We start from the raw sequence: 16,681 nt of genomic DNA, 5'->3' as shown, positions 1-16,681 counted from the left end.
GGTGTCCCAGCAATATGTAGTCAATAATGAGTATGAATAAAGAATTACAGAGATTTGTTAATTAATAAAGTTATCAGGTTTTTCAGATGTTTGATTTTTTAAAATATCTGTCAGGTTTGTAACATTTGTAATATGTTGAGATTTATTTTTCATTCAAAATATGCATTTTTGTGTCTGATTTTGATTTTGTATTTATAATATTGTACTCTTTTTGCTTAAAAAAAAAAAAAAAAAAAAAAAAAAGAGTCTACTCTTGGCCAGGCCCATGGCTCATGCCTGTAATCCCAACCCTTTGAGACACCGAGGCAGGAGGATTGCTTGAGCCCAGGAGTTCAAGACCAGCCTGAGCAACATAGCGAGACCTTGCCGCAACAAAAAGTAAATAAACATTAGCTGGGCATGGTGGTGTGCACCTGTAGTCCTAGCTGCTCAGGAGGCTGAGGTGGAAGGATCACTTGAACCCAGGAGTTCTGGGCTGTAGTGAGCGATGATTGTGCCACTACACTCCAGACAGGGCAACAGAGCAAGAGTTGAGAGTCTTTTCTTTCAAGGAATTTTAGAATTGCATCTCAACACACACACACACACACACACACACACACACACACAAAGCCCCCTTCAAATTCATAAAAGCTTCAGTTTCCATGAAATTGTAACCTGTCCTTTGCCTGGAATACCTCTTTAGTGGTTTTATATGAATCACAGGATTACTGAGAATGACAGGAAGCCTCCTGGGTGGGCTTGGTGACCAGGAACCATCCTCTTTGTATAGTCGCTCCAGCACTGTCTTCACTGGAATTTAGCAATTTACAAGAGTGTTTGGAGTCTTTTGTTTTGTACCCAGAAACAGTTCCCTAATGCCAATCCCTTTGGGTCAATTGCATTACGGGTAACAAGAACAAAGCCTTATAATACTTCACTATTACTCATCAGTGTTATGTTTGTATACTGCCTGTCTCCCAAGCAACCAAACCACTTAGTCTCATTTAATTTTACCAAATTCAATTTGTCCTTTGAAAATCTGAGGCACAGATTATTCTACCCCATTTTAGAGATGGAGAGGACTAAATACACAGTGCTAAATTGTTGAAATTCAAACTCTTCAATTCCACCTCTATTTACTTACAGAGGTTGCTGCAGGAATTAAATAAGATAATGTATATGAAATATCCCAGCTTAGATGCCAACACCTAAGTGCTCGGTAAATGTTAATTTAATGTTAGATGATTCTTTACCCATAGGTAAGCGTTTGTCGACTTGGGCTCATGAAGCACCCAGATGCCTGGAGACATTTCTGGAGTTCCTTGGAAGAAAATGTGGTCACAGCACACAATCTTCAAATGTCTTCGCTCTAGCCTGCACTGTGGATTGTAAATCTAAATCAAAAATCCCAACCCATAATTTTTTTGCAAACTTTATTCGTTAGGAAATGTTAGTGAGAACAGATTTGTGAAGTCATGTGTCATCAGAACTGATCTCAACTTTCCACCTCCCGAGTAATATGGCCTTAGTCAAGTCATTCTATTTCTCTATGTTTTGATTGGAAGCAGAGAGAAACAGAATGATTTGAATAAGTCATTGGAAAAAACCAAAGATTTTAACAATGTGTAGGCTTGAAAGAGAATCTCAAAAAAGTATGATAGATCTTTGAAACTGAAGACACATAGGCCATGAGTTATGTTTTTGCACCAGTAAAATAAGATGGGGAACTAAAGCTACCTGGTAGATAATTGATACTTCATCTGCCTCCTTCCACCAGCCCACCACCAACTCCCTCAGAACCACTAGATATAGACAAGCATGAATCACTTAATATGGTCACAGAACAGAATGTAAAAGCTTACACCCTGAACCATGCAGAAGTAAATGCATATTTGAAAGAAGGCAAAAAATAAACTTTGCTGGAAAAAAAGCTTCGGTTATCTCACTAATATTTTTATTTTCACAGAAAAAAGGTGAGATAGAAACTAAAAGGTGGTAGAGAAAGAAACAGAAGTAAAGCATATTATTTAAGTAACAAGTATACTCAATGGTGAAAATAATAAGTGTTTAAGGAAAAAGGGGAAGAGGATGTGGAATATAGTGTACATAAACTAAGTCTGTCATCAAGCATAAGGGACTCACTGCCCTATTTGCTAGAAGCCAATTCTATGACATGGGGTTTTGGAGGAAAAGAAAAGCTTTTTTTTTTTTTTTTTTTGAGATGGAGTCTAGCTCTGTTTCCCAAGCTGGAGTGCTGTGGCATGATCTCGGCTCACTGAAACCTCTGCCTCCCGGGTTCAAGTGGTTCTCCTGCCTCAGTCTCCCGAGTAGCTGGGATTACAGGCACCTGCCATCATGCACAGCTAATTTTTGTATTTTTAGTAGAGACAGGGTTTCACTGTGTTGTCTAGGCTGGTCTTGAACTCCTGACCTCGTGATCCACCCACCTCGGCCTCCCAAAGTGCTGGGATTACAAGCATGAGCCACTGCGCCCGGCCAAGAAAAGCTTTTTATTGCTAGTCAACGAACAAGGAGACCGGAGTCCAGCTCAGATCTGTCTCCCTGAGCTGGCTTTTAGGCAGTAATTTTATTAGAAAAGTTTTAGGGGTGGATTCTGAGATGAGTAGGTGGTGATGGGTGGAAAGAAAGGGGAGGTCTGGAAGTTCCTAGGGCATATGCAGTTATCTTTTCACGACACTTCATTGATTGCATGTCCAAATTGTTGGGGAATTGGTATGAAACATTGGGTGGAAATTCAAGCTGTAACATCAGCAGGCTTCTGCACAAACTCCAGCCAGCCATATTGGCTCCAGCTGATTTCAGCCAGTTTAGTTATCTTACAAGGGCAGAGAGTTTCAGCACTTAAGAAGTTGTTTTTGCTGACACGGTGGCTCAGGTCTGTAATCCCAGCACTTCGGGAGGCTGAGACGGGCGAATCACCTGAGGTCAGGGGTTCAAGACCAGCCTGGCCAACATAGGAAAACCCTGTCTCTGCTAAAAATACAAAAATTTGCCAGGCGTGGTGGCGGGTGCCTGTAATCCCAGCTACTCGGGAGGCTGAGGCAAGGAGAATCGCTTGCAGAGGCAGAGGTTGCAGTGAGCTAAGATCGCACCATTGCACTCCAGCCTGGGTGACAGAGGGAGACTCCGTCTCAAAAAAATGAAGTTGTTTCATTTCTTATCTGCCATCCTGCAAACTCAAGAATTTCAGTTAGTCATTGGTATCTTTAACTCTTTGGGGCATGGTTTCAAGTTTTGGTCTTTCATAGATGGAAATTAATAAATAATATCTGATGTTTATTAATACATAGAAATATGAACTTTTTTTAGAGTTTTGGATTTATAGCAGCAGAACCAGAAAGAAAGATTCTTAAAATGAATTATCACTAAGTTGGAAGTAGGAAGAGGTGGGTTGGGAAGCTGCTGGTTTTGAACATAAGCTCTTCTATATCATTTTAATTTATTTACCATTTGATAAAACATAAAAGGAAATAAACCACTTATAAGGCATGTGTTATTTCCTATCTTTGGTAGCATCAAAATAACATCAGATATGCAATATTGCTATTATTAAGGATTTTATTCTCAGTCATCTCTTTTCTTCATTCTACACCTGTGCTTTCCAATAGGATAGCCTCTAGACACACGTAGCTATACAAATTTAATTAATTAATTTCAGTTCCTAATATTCACCTCTCTTATTTCATGGCTAGTGGCTACTGTGCCGGATAGTATAGAATGAATTATGATTCTATAACGAATTATAGAATTTTCCATTATTGCAGAAAGTTTCTGGATAGTTATACCTTCACACTGAGCAAGCTCATCCACTCTTACAGTTTTAACTACCACTCATTCTTGGATGAATCCCTGACCTTTCTATCCAAGCAAAGACCCTATCTCCTGAGCAACATGCTTTCCATGGACCTGCTAATTGTTCTCACTTGATCTCCCCTACCCTTTCAAACTCAACTTATCCAAATCTGAACACATTATATTTCCCATGAAAGTCATTATTTTCTTTTTTACATTCCCCACTTCTATTGTTGATGCATCATCTTAAAAGTCCCTAGAATCAGATGCCTGGTCTCTACTGCTTGCAGCTCACTCTTCTCAAAGCTGTTAGCAGGCCAGGAGAGCCTCGGCTTATTACTTCTTCCTGATCTTCCTACTCTTCTGGCTGGAGTATCTATCAGATCATCATATTCTGCTTACTTTAGGTGTGGCCTATGATTCTGCTAACCGAGCTCTGTTCTGAAACTGACAAGCTTGTGCCAGGCACTCTGTATATCACTCAACTCGTTGTCTACATGTTTTTTCCCCCATAGTAAAATGTCATTCCACACTTTCTTTAGCTATGCACATTCTGACTGTTGCTAGGTGCTGTTGATGTAACCACAATAAAGTATTTGAGGAATAAAAAGGCGTTTGGTGAAAACAAAATACTATTTCTTTCTAAAGTTAGGGAGAAGTCCTAACCTGGGCTGCTGCTCTGTAAAATCAGACCACAAAAAGGCAGTGGTTTCACAGAAGTTTAAGCATGTGCTACCTCAATGGGTTGAAACCAAAACATCCACGGCATCCACATCATAAGACCCACTTATTGATTGCCTAATATAAGTACAGTGCTGTGCTAGAGAACAAACTGAGATATCTTCAAGGGACTCACAGTCAATTGGGGGAGAAAGAGTTTAATAATTATCTTTAATATAAGTCAGCTTGTGAATCTAGTGGAATGACAAGCTCAATCTGTTCCAACCTTGTTCTAGCATGTCTTCTGTACTACAGAGGTCAGAAGCTAAATATTAAAACTTTCAGATTCCTTTACAGCTAGTTTCTGGATAGGAGTAAGTTCTAATTTAACCCAGACCTTCTCCCAAGGAGTACACAACCTTTGCCAAGTTCCTTAGCCTCTTCCTACTTCAGTTTCCTCATCTCAGAATTGAAGTGGTGATATTAATATTATATTCTTGAGAAAGTTATTTGAAGATTCATTGATGTAATTAATGTAAAGATTTTAGCACGTTGTCTGGGGCACATTAAACACTCAATATTTTTGCAATTATTATTAAAAGGTAGAAATGAAATGCCCTCCCCATGTTCTGCTTTAGGATAAATAAGAAGGAAGGGGTCAGAATGTGTCACATCCATTTTGCTGGGGCAAATCTAGCAGACACACTGTGGTTCAGAAGCCAGCAGTTCATTAGGTTGTAGCTAAGGTGATGAGATCCTGCTCTTAGAATAACAGATTCTGGCTGGGACCTTCTTCCTGATCTTCCTACTATTCTGGCCACAGTATCTATCAGGTCATCATATTCTGCTTACTTTATGTGTGGCCTATGATTCTGCTAACTGAGCTCTGTTCTGAAACTGACAAGTTTGTGCCAGGCACTCTGTACATCACTCAGCTCGTTGTCTACTGTTTTTTCCCCCCATAGTAAAATGTCATTCCACACTTTCTTTAGCAGCTGAAAGTGTGAGGTGGCTCATGCCTATAATCCCGGCACTTTGGGAGGCCACGGCAGGAGGATCACCTGAGATCAGGAGTTCAAGACCAGCCTGGTGAAACTCCATCTGTACAAAAAATACAAAACTTAGTCGGGAGTGGTGGCATGCACCTATAACCCCAGCTACTAGGGAGGCTGAGACAGGAAAATCTCTTGAACCCGGGAGGTGGAGGTTGCAGTGAGCTGAGACTGCACCACTGCACTCCAGCCTGGACAACAGAGCAAGACTCCATCTCAAATAAATAAATAAATGAATCAATGAATCAATCAATCAATAAGAATAGCAGGTTCCTGGTTGCGTAGCTTTCTGCATATGGCAGAGAAAACCAATACCTTGGTAATTCAAATTTGCTGTGTTGTTCTGGAGTCACTTCTGGAATCCCAGCCCTAGAGCTTGTGACTCCAGCTTTTCTAATGATATTGTAAGTACTTTATTCCATATTTTAAAAGATTTTATGTTTAAAATAGTGAAATTGTTTATGTTACGTGAAACTGAATCCAATTTGAAATAGGCAAAATGGAAGAAGAAGCGTCATGTCTCTGCCACTAGCAAGCTATGGTGGCTTTCTTGGGTATGTATGGCAGTAACTGGGTCATATTATTATTTCAGAACCCTGTTTCTTCACTTATAAAATGGAAGGCAGTCCTGAGGCAGAACATGGAAATGGTAGCTAATTTGTTTGGCTCACTAAGAGAAATTTCTCTCACTGCTGTCTTCCAGGATCACCATGGAGTACAATACTGTAGGTCATTTCCAGGTGATACAGCAGAAGTATCTATAAATCTGGTTCCAATTTTTTTCCTCAGTCTACTGGTCACAAGGAGCTTCCCAGAAAAGCCATAGATGTGGGTTAGGAGGGAGAAGAATCAGCTTAACAATAACTCATAACACTCACATATATGTTTATTGCAGCACTATTTACAATAGCAAAGACATGGAACAAACCCAAATGCCCATCAAAGATAGACTGGATAAACCAAATGTGGTACAGATACACCATGGAATACTATGCAGCCATAAAAAGGAATGAGATCATGTCCTTTGCAGGAACATGGATGAAGCTGGAAGCCATCATCCTCAGCAAACTAACACAGGAACAGAAAACCAAACACCACATGTTCTCACTCATAGTGGGAGTTGAACATTGAGAACACATGGACACAGGGAGGGGAACAACACACACCATGGCCTGTTAGGGGGTGAGGGGTGAAGGGAGGGAACTTACAGGACGGGTCAATAGGTGCAGCAAACCATCATGGCACACGTGTACCTATTTAACAAAGCTGCACATTCTGCACATGTATCCCATTTGTTTTTTTAGAAGAAATAAAGGAAAAAAAAGAAATAAAAAAAAAGAGTGAGAAGAAAATGTAGTAGGAACAGGTGTTATGGTCTTCTAGGACACTTGCTCATGCAACTTATTTGTGCCTTCAGGACCTGCTTAAGCCTTATCTTGTATATATCATCCCTAATATAATATAATGCCATTGTGCATACCCAACTTTATAGTTTGATGGGTCAGACAACATCTAGTATATTCTTAGGCTGCATGGCAATTTGACAGCCTATGGCCAAGTGGCCAAGTGTTAAGTTTCTTTCTTTCTTTTCTTTTTTTTTTTTTTTTGATACAGTCTTGCTCTGTCGTCCAGATTGGAGTACAGTGGTGCGATCTAGGTTCACCACAACCTCTGCCTCCCAGATTCAAGCAATTCTTTTGTCTCAGCCTTCCTAATAGCTGGGATTACAGATGCCCGCCACCATGCCCAGCTAATTTTTGTATTTTTAGTAGAGACAGGGTTTGGCCATGTTGGCCAGGCTGGTCTCAAACTCCTGACCTCAGGTGATCCACCTGCCTTGGCCTCCCAAAGAGTCTTAAGTTTCTAATGGAGCCCAGTGACAAGCCAACAGCTGTTTCTCAAAAAAAAAAAAAAAAAAAAAAAAAATATATATATATATATATATATATATATATATATATATATATATATATCTGGGAGGATGGCATATCTGTGCTGAAAATTCTGAGGTCTACCCAGTGATTCACTTAGAGGGACTGAACAAAGGATCCATGCATTGTCTACATCTGCCACAGATACTTTGAGCCCCTTTGGATCTGGTGGGGTATACAGCCCAAGTGGTAAGGCAGATTGTGTGGTAGCCTGAACCTGTTTCAGATTCTTTTCCTATTCTGTGCCCCACTCAAAATTGGCAGACTTTTGGATTACTTGGTCAATATATTCAAGTTGCAGACCCAAATGAAGTATATGTTACCTTCACATCTAAAGAACCCCATTAAGTATTGAGGGGTTAACTAAGAAAGTCATGTAGGGCAGCAATTTACCATTTACCTTAGGATGTGTATATTGACATGCCCCAGACCACTGATCCTTTACAAAAGTTACTGATGTGACTTTTTGGTGACAAAGAAAAGAATTTCGAGGCAATACATTTCCTTGCATATGCTTTATACAAGTGTTAGAACAGTTACTACTTCCTGCTTTCCTGGTTTAATCAACATGATATCATCAATGAAATGGACCAGCATGATGTCTTATAGAACAGACAGGTGATCAATATCCTTGTTGACTAGAATATGACATAAGGTTAGAAGGTTGATATAGTAACCCTGAGTATATTGCTTGCTCTACCAGCTGAAAGCAAACTGCTTTTCATAATCTTAATAATAGATTAGAAAAGAAAAGAAAAAGAAAAAGAAATTGAAGATCAACAACTGCATACCAGGTGACAAGGAATGTATTGTTTGGCTCAAGCAACAAAACTACATCTAGATCAATAGCTGTAGTTGGAGTCAGCATCTGATTAAATGTATGATAATTTATCCTCATTCTGCATTGTTTCTAAACTTATAAACAGATTTGACTCCTAAAAAAGTAAGTGAACAAGTGTGATTCATGAGACAGTAAAATAAATTCCAAAGTAATTGTAAGGTTTTGCCAACTTACATCTATAGAGGATGAACGTGTATGGGCACTGATTCCAAGGTTATCAGATCAGAAGCATAATGATGGAACATGAAGAATTTATTAATTATAGTGGACCAGGCCAGGATTCTTGATCCAATGTATTTGGGACACTAAGAGTGGCTCTAATAGTTTGCTTTGTTAACTAAACTATCAACCTAAAGAAAGTATACATCAATGAACTTAAAATGCCAGAGGAAGGCATCTAAAGGTTTGGGGACCTCCGGATGCAAAAGCGGTTTTATTATGTACAATCTTTTCACTTAAGCCTCTATGTCCCCTAAGAAGTTCCAAAGATGCTTTCAACCCCAAGGCCAGAAACACATTTCTGAAGGAAATCCTGCTACTCTTGAATAGTTCCATGGTGGCCATTCTCTGTGGGCAAGCATGACTGTGGAAACTGCTGCCATTAAATTGAGATCCCTAAATTCAGTCAGGATGGGGGTATCCTGGAGTGGCAGGTGCTGATTCAAGTCAGACTTCAAATCACTTCTGTTTCCACAGGTTAAATAAGACTTAAGTAGGCTGTCCATCTATTTTTGTTCTAGGGACGCCATGATCAACTAATTCCAAAGAACTCTGTGGATCAAACCATCTGTTTACTGCTTTGGCTCTGCTGTCCATCACAATAATCATGCCCACCTTGTCCTCTAGACTGAAGACAGAAAAAAACTCATTTGAAAGCAATGGTGGATGCCAGATGCTAGAGAAGAGTAAATTTAACAGTGACTTAGGCAAAATTGTACGGTAAAGTGTTAAACAAATAATTTAGAAAATAAATTTAAAAGTTAGAAAAGAAAACTGTAATTACTCAGAACTAACACAATTTTAGTAAAAGTAATCTATGCCAAAGTGGTCTCATTTGTGCCTTCAATGAATTTACCCAATCATATATAAAAGAGTTATATATTATATTATAGTATGAAGTTATTCATACATTTCATGTGAACAAACAGTGTGATAGAAGAAACCTGGATTTTATTAATAATAGTATAGTGGCAAATAAAGAACAACTCCATTCTAATTTGCACTGATTAATCTATATATGAACTGCCAAGACAAGTGTTGAATATAATATTTTAAAAGAAGTGTTAACCAAACGGAATAGTCTACAAGCAAGAGACAAGCTCGATAAGGACTCTGGATAATGCATCATATTTAAAAATGATTGTGGTCACTGGAGTTTTGTCTCCAAATACAAAAATAAAACTACTATCACTACCTTTTAGGAGAGCACCTGCCTTTATAGAAAGTATGAATATGTGAACTAGAAAATTAATTTATTTGGGATACCTTCAAAGGAAGATCTAGCATCAAATCTATAAATTTCCAAGGAGAGAGGTTTGGGTGCAATGTCCAGAAAAACCTTCTACTTGTTGCTGTTGCTCAGTAGTGGAATTAACTGCTTTAGAAAGCAATGAGTTCTGGGCTCTTGGAATATTCACACAGAAGCTGATTTTCCATCTGCTGTGCATGTTCTGGTTGAGGGCATTCCTGCAACCTCAACCAAAGGAGGCTAAACTACATGACCTTTAAGATCCTTTCTAATCTCAGATTCCATGAAGAGTGCTCCTAGAATATTAAAGAAAGGAAAAGGAATTTCTGAGATACATGGGGTAAGCATTATGGGCAGGACACGACAGACAAGTTGGTGGTTCAGAACACTTGATCTCAATGCATCCATAATACATCATGATCTGTCATATCTACCTTAAAAACATAGGAGTTAATTAAACTGGGCTTGCAAATTTCCATTTGGCTTCACTGAAAAGGAGACTGAGATGTTTACTAAGAACTTTTTAAAATCGAATGTAAAATAGCACACAAGATACGAGATCTAGGTTGAGAAGCAGTCTCATGACTTTATTCCTCATATTTCACATTGGCTGCAGGCCGGCAATGAAATATGGCTCATTGTTTTTGGTCTTGGGCTTCGAGGCTAAAGAGAGGGTTTAGCAGAGGATATCATAATTCCTTTTTGTGGATACAGAATTATCCTAAGCAGTTGCCAAAATCAGGTAGAATAAGACAAGTATTGGTCAACTCTCAGTAACTCCAAGGCCTCAAACAGAGTTTTTCCTTAGCTTCTGGGGAACTGGTATCTACAAGGAAATCAAGAGGCCTAGTCCCCTAACTGCTTTCGGAGCACGTTGTGGGAGGTGCAGACCAAAGGTGAGTTTACACATCAGTGACTAAAGTTTCCTGCCACTAAGCATAAGAAGTCACTCATGAGCAGCGTCCCTAAACCACAGCTACAGGATGTGGGCACAAGCCCTTGTATAATTGTTGGCCAAGAGCCAATGAGCATTCATCCCTGTGCAAATACCTTGGCTTTTTTATGTTGTTGTTAACCTTTGAAAACCACAGGCATTAGTCTCTCTCTTTCTTCCCCTTGGCACAAGTCATCTTCTTTTCTCCAACTTGGTCTCTTGTGTGTAAAGAATTTCTGAGGAGCTTTTAAGCCTAAATTTAATACTTTTGCCCTCCCCCTCTCCTGCCCCACAAAATGCCAGCAGAGGTGAAGCTGCCTTACAAAATATCTGCTGGGTCTGCCAGCTTCCGCAGCTTTGTTTGGGCTTTTTTTATCAGATAGGAAATCGGAGAGCTCTATGAGTGTCCTTAGCCTTTAAGAAAATGATGGCAATTTCTGGAAATTCTTCCCAAACGACTGTGCCCTTTTGTTTTCTCACTTCAAAATTATCTCAACAACTATGATGCATCAATTCAGATGGCATGTCTTTCCCATGGAATACAGATATTATATTGGAAAGAGCCGTGGGCTAGGGATAGAAATTGGAAAATGTAGTCTAATCTCAGTATTTCCAAAAATTCACCATCTTCTTTTTGAGAAATGTCTTTCTAGTTTCTAGGCCTTTGCTTCATTTTCTGTGAAATAAAAGCACTGAATTTACATGGTTTTTCTGCCTTCTTATCACCAGAACTCTATAAATTGGCTTCCTAAGAAGGTTTCAACAAAGGCTCAATAAAAAATGGACCTCAAGGCAAATGACTCAAAAGTGCCAACTTATAAGTGAGCTTCTCTTTTCTGCCTTAGATGACCTTAAGATGACCAAAGGTCAGACCTCCAAACAGGCCCAATTGACCACCGAGGAGTGAGTCCTGGTGATTGTTTAAAACTCCTCCTGTTGTGTTAAAACATCTATCTGCTTTGAACTTTCTCACCCTCAGAACTGCCTACGATACATCAGAAGATAGTGAGGCATTTGTCAGTGGAGCTGTTCAAGCAGTTTCTGAAATAAAGCTTATCAGAGATTTTTCAAGTGGAAATTCCTGAATGAGATAAAGATCATATAATGAAGACCTCCAACCATGACATTTTGGTTATGAAATGCTTTGTACTGTACTTAATGTATCTTGTGTCTACTCCTATTATCAATCAAACTCATCATGCCATTTGCTAAACTGTAGTGGTAAGTTCAAATGATAGTCTGATAAAAAACTCCAAGTGTACATATAGGTCCCCTGGGTTGTGGCTCCCTATTGAGTTTAAGGACAAAGATCCCAAGTAAGAACACCAAGTGTAAAATGAGAAAACCATAATCAGTAGGTCCATGGTAACGAAGAAACAATTTCTGGAGGAAATTTAGTTCCCTTGGATGTTTTCCCACTTTCTGCTGCAAAAGTCACATCACTCTCTAGGCAAATACTCAAAAACTTTCTGTTTAATAAAAGAATTTAACCTCATTTCATTGAATACTCACAAGATCTTTATGAAATAAGCAAAAGTAATATAATTGTCTCCGTTTTGCAGAAGAAGAAATTAAACCTTAGGAAAGTTAAGGAAATTTTTCAGGGTCTCCCATGATTGATCCGACTCTTTCCTAAGAAAAACTGGGTGTAATTAACTAAGTACTAGCAACAATTATTTGGAAAATGATAGGGTCACTGGCCTTAAAAGATTATGTCAATCATTTCTCCAAATGGTACCATACAGCAATTCCTCTCACAATATCTGCTTTCTCTAGTCTTTCCTTGAACATATCAAGTGATGGTGGGCTCACTGTTTAAAGAAGCAACCCATTCCATCATTGAAAATTTATAACTATAAGAAGTTCTTTCTTATCTTGAACTGCTATCAAAATTCCTAAATCTTCTCACCCTCTGGTCATAATACTGCTTTCTAGATCCCATTTATCAATTAAGGGGATATCCTATATATGACAGTTTTTACAAAATGTGAAGGGAATTCAGAAAGACCCTCATGTCATCTCTGAGTTCACTCTTTACGCAAAACAACTTTGATTCCGTTAAATGCTTATCCCATTGTTACAGACTGGCTCTCAGAACTAAGAAATATCTCCCTCCTGTCATCCTTTCTGAACTGTTTCCATTGATGATGGTGCACTGTGTCCTTTAGAAGGTCATTTGGGAACAGTCTGGCTTAAGTTACAAAGGGGACAAATGTGCAGAGAGAAGTCGATTGTCAGGCTGATCCTTAAATGGTAACTCAAAAGAATGTGCTGGACATTTCAGAGGCTTCTGCCAATAAATGCCACTATCTTGAGGCAAATGGGGATTTTCGGGCAGCAGTATTATAATAATTTGCCAATTATGCCTGCTTCAGAACCAGTGCCAAAACAATCCAACGACTTTTCATTCCACTACTGTTGACAGGACAGCTATGGATTTCAACATTTCCTTTTACAGTCTGAATAGAAGTTCCCTGCCTTGGGGACTATAACAATATTTGCCATCATGGGGGGAAGAAAAAGTGGGTGCTGTAAAGGCGGAAGAGAGGGAAAGAAAAAAAATTAATGGAAGTAAGCAAAGACAAAATAAAATGAGAGTTATTCAAGGTTTGGGGTTTGAATGCCCACATTAAATTGATGTTTATAAATATACCAGAGGACAAATCTTCGAAATTGAGGAAGCAAGCTTTTCAAAGAAAAGACTTTAAACTTCACATTAAAGTAAAAAAAAAAGTTGGCTGGAATTTCAACTTAAACATCAACCAAGATGTATCAATTTTGAGTCTTGGGAAAGGCAAAAAGCTTATTGTAGTAATGTCTCTGTAGTCAACATTCAAAGCTTTTTTTTCTAAATAAATTTAGATAAAATAAGATTCTGAAAGAAAAAAGAAAAGAAACTTGAGAGATGCAAACATATGAGATAATTTCCTGGGTTGTTGAAAATTAGATCTAAGTCGGGAAGAGACAAAGAGGAAATAAGAGGGAAAAGAGCAATGAGAATAGAGTGTTAAGACAGTGTTTTCGAAAACATTCAAAACTCTCTGCGATTCATGGACATTCCATATGCAGCACCTCTGAGGCCTAGAAAGAAAGATGCCTGTGGCATTCTCATCTTCACTCCAACCACAGTGATCCTACTTTTATCTGCTTCGTATATTCTGCTTCTACAAAAGATTTCATTAGAAGAAAAAGGTCTGTTATTAAAAAATACATATTTGAACAAAAGATGGCACAAGTAAGTGAGCTAGAAACCAAGTGTAGGATAGATTCAAACAGTCAGCCTTGGAATAGGGATTCCATTTAACAGGCTGTGGTAATAATTGGTTGAGCAGAATTAAAACCTGATCTAATAATACAGCTATAAGAATGGAAAGGAGGAATATATGAACAATTTTGATGAGAGAATGAGCTTCAAGTTTGACATCTGGGCATTGGAATACAATGCTAAGCCATATAGAGATGTGATTGTATATAGGATGTCATGGCAAGGAATTCAGAGAAATCAAAATTGACAGACTTCAGGGATGGATAACTGGGACCATATAAATGCCACAGAGAAATCCAGGATTTTGATAATTCTCAATTAAGAGGCCACTGGGACACTGATATATAGATGATTAGCAGTCAGAAATGCAAAACTGAATCTTGGAATAAATCTTGGGAATGGGAATATAAATTTGGAAGTCATCCTTATCAAGTGGTAGCTAAAATACTAGAGACAGTGAGACCCCAATGAGAGAATAAATCAGGATAAGAGGGCTGAAGACCAAGACCTAAAAAAAAAAAAAAAAGCCTACATTTAGAGAGCTGAAGCAACAGGACTTAAAGAGTCTTCTTTCCTGAGTTGATGATCAGGCACTCATTTAATAACAGTATTTGATAGGCTCAGCAGCATTTGTTTTCTAGTTTTAAGAAAATTTGGTTATTCTTGTATGAGGCCTAAAGTGTGTATCTATCAGTCCAATCAAGCTTTTAAATTTTCAGAAATACTAAATTTCAAAATCATGAAGCATTATTTAAAAATAATTAATTGTTTCAGTCCAAAAATAGGGTGGGTCATAATGGAATTTTCAAAGTGACATATCTATGGATGATACACTTATGGTACCAAAAAGACTCTCAAAAACCAATACTCCCACGGGCAAGGGAATAGCCAAGTTTGTTGCGGTTTCCAATGAATGACATCAGCCCTGTGTAGGTCTCAATCAAAATGGGTTCAGTTAACACCATCAGTTTCTTTCCTCTTCCAGATCCAGTTGAATTCTTGTGGGCATTCTGGATAGCTGGAACAAGTTTAGACATGAACCCAGACAACTGAAGAAGAAAAAAAGAAGGCACAAAGTTAGTTACTATAGATTAAGTTGAGAGATACTCATTTCCCCAGCCAGTCTTCACAGAAGTGACTACTCTCCTGGGGCTGCAGTTATTCTTACTTCTTAAACATAAATGGTTAAATTTATCTCTATTAAGTTAATTCAGTTAATAACTGTGCTTAACTCTATTAAGACTAACTTTCCTCAGGCCCAATTTTGCTTCTTAATGTCAGAAATAATATGTGATTTTTCAGTTTGTTTATCATCCACATAAGTCTACCAAGTACCATTTTAGTTTTAGCTGCTTTAATATTTGTTAGTATACAAATAATTTGCATTCGATATTAGTACTGTAAACTAACTCTCTGTCACTAATAGATGAAAGGGCATCTGAAATTACTTAAGAAATATTGATGAAGTTGAACAGACAGGCAAAAAAACCTGCTGTCATGGAGCTCACATTCTCGTGATTGCAGACAAAAAATATTAATAAAAATTTTGAGGGTGATAAATTCTAGAAGGAAAATAGAATGTGGTAAAGGGATAAAACGTAATGAAAGTTAGAGTTACTTCACATACTGTATTCAGGGCAAGTCTTCCTGAGGAGGTAAAACTTCAACTGAGACCCACGCAATGAAAAAGAGCTAGCTATGTGAAGAAGAAATTCCAAGCAGAACACACAGCACCTGCAAAAGCTGTAAGGCAGGCATGAATTTAGCTTCTTCAAGGGACACAGAAAACGCCTGTTAGACAGAAGTCTAGGGATCAAAGGAAAGAGGTTGAAGCATTAGGCATGAAGAGTCTTCAGGGCCATATTAAGGGCTTTGGATTGATGTGATTTTAAGGAGTTCAATGTTGTATACTGTTATTTTAAAAATAATAATAATCCTAGCGACTGTGGAGTCAAAAATAGAATGCTGTTAGGGCTAAGAATGGAAGCAGGAAGACAAGATGAGTTTGGAATTCACTTCAAGAGTCCAGGCAAGATAGGATGGTGGCTTGGACAGTGTAGCAGTGGAGACCATCAGAACTGGTTAAATTAGGGATTTGGGGGGCAGGGGGGTCGAGCCAAAGAATTTGTTGGTGTGATTGAATTTAGGGATGAAGAAAAGAGAAGGATAAAAAATGACACCCAGATTTTTGGCCTGAGCAACTGGGTAGATAGTGATATTATTATTGAGTTGAGAAAGCCTAGGAGAGGTACGGATTGGAAATGGTGAGATGCAGGGATGGAGGATTTTGTTGCAGACATGTGGTTTCAGTTATCTCACCAGAAATCCTCTTAGAGATTTTCAATAGGCAACTGGATATAGAATCTGGGACCATGAAGAAATATACAGATAAAAAGTCCATGTCTATAAATTTTTCATAATAATAATCACAGACCCAGAAGTCAAGAATGATATCCAAAAAGCGAAGTTAATAGCCTAAACATGATAGGATATGGGACAGAGAGTAGGAATTAAATTCAGGAAACTCTTGTTGGATAAAATACTAGGCATTGTGGGCAATGTAGAGGGAATCTGGTAGGTAAACTGAGGATCTAAATGTTACAGTGATCTACCCAATAGCAAATAACTAGTAAACAATTGAACAAGGGCTTGGACTCAGGTCTCCTGACTTAACTCCTGAAGTCCTCTCGTTATAACATTGCTGTTATGAGCAGGATTATAAAATTCTAATTTTT

The 16,681-nt window shown here is 38.4% G+C and overlaps 1 protein-coding gene across 1 annotated transcript in view; it reads right to left on the bottom strand.

Annotated features, from left to right (window-relative positions):
• Nucleotides 1-10,309: 10,309 nt before the first annotated feature.
• Nucleotides 10,310-16,681, bottom strand: part of TPRG1 (tumor protein p63 regulated 1) — a 150,306-nt gene continuing 143,934 nt past the window's right edge. Inside the window, exon 6 of the mRNA XM_003256642.4 lies at nt 10,310-14,995. Within this exon, the coding sequence (XP_003256690.1) occupies nt 14,801-14,995 (195 nt within the window). The 3' untranslated portion in view covers nt 10,310-14,800. The remainder of the gene's footprint in view (nt 14,996-16,681) is intronic.

Source organism: Nomascus leucogenys, chromosome 11, assembly GCF_006542625.1.
Source record: "Nomascus leucogenys isolate Asia chromosome 11, Asia_NLE_v1, whole genome shotgun sequence".
Taxonomy (NCBI): Eukaryota; Metazoa; Chordata; class Mammalia; order Primates; family Hylobatidae; genus Nomascus; species Nomascus leucogenys.
The sequence above is the reverse complement of the archived record's forward strand: the minus strand, read 5'-3'. Positions and strand labels throughout refer to the sequence as shown.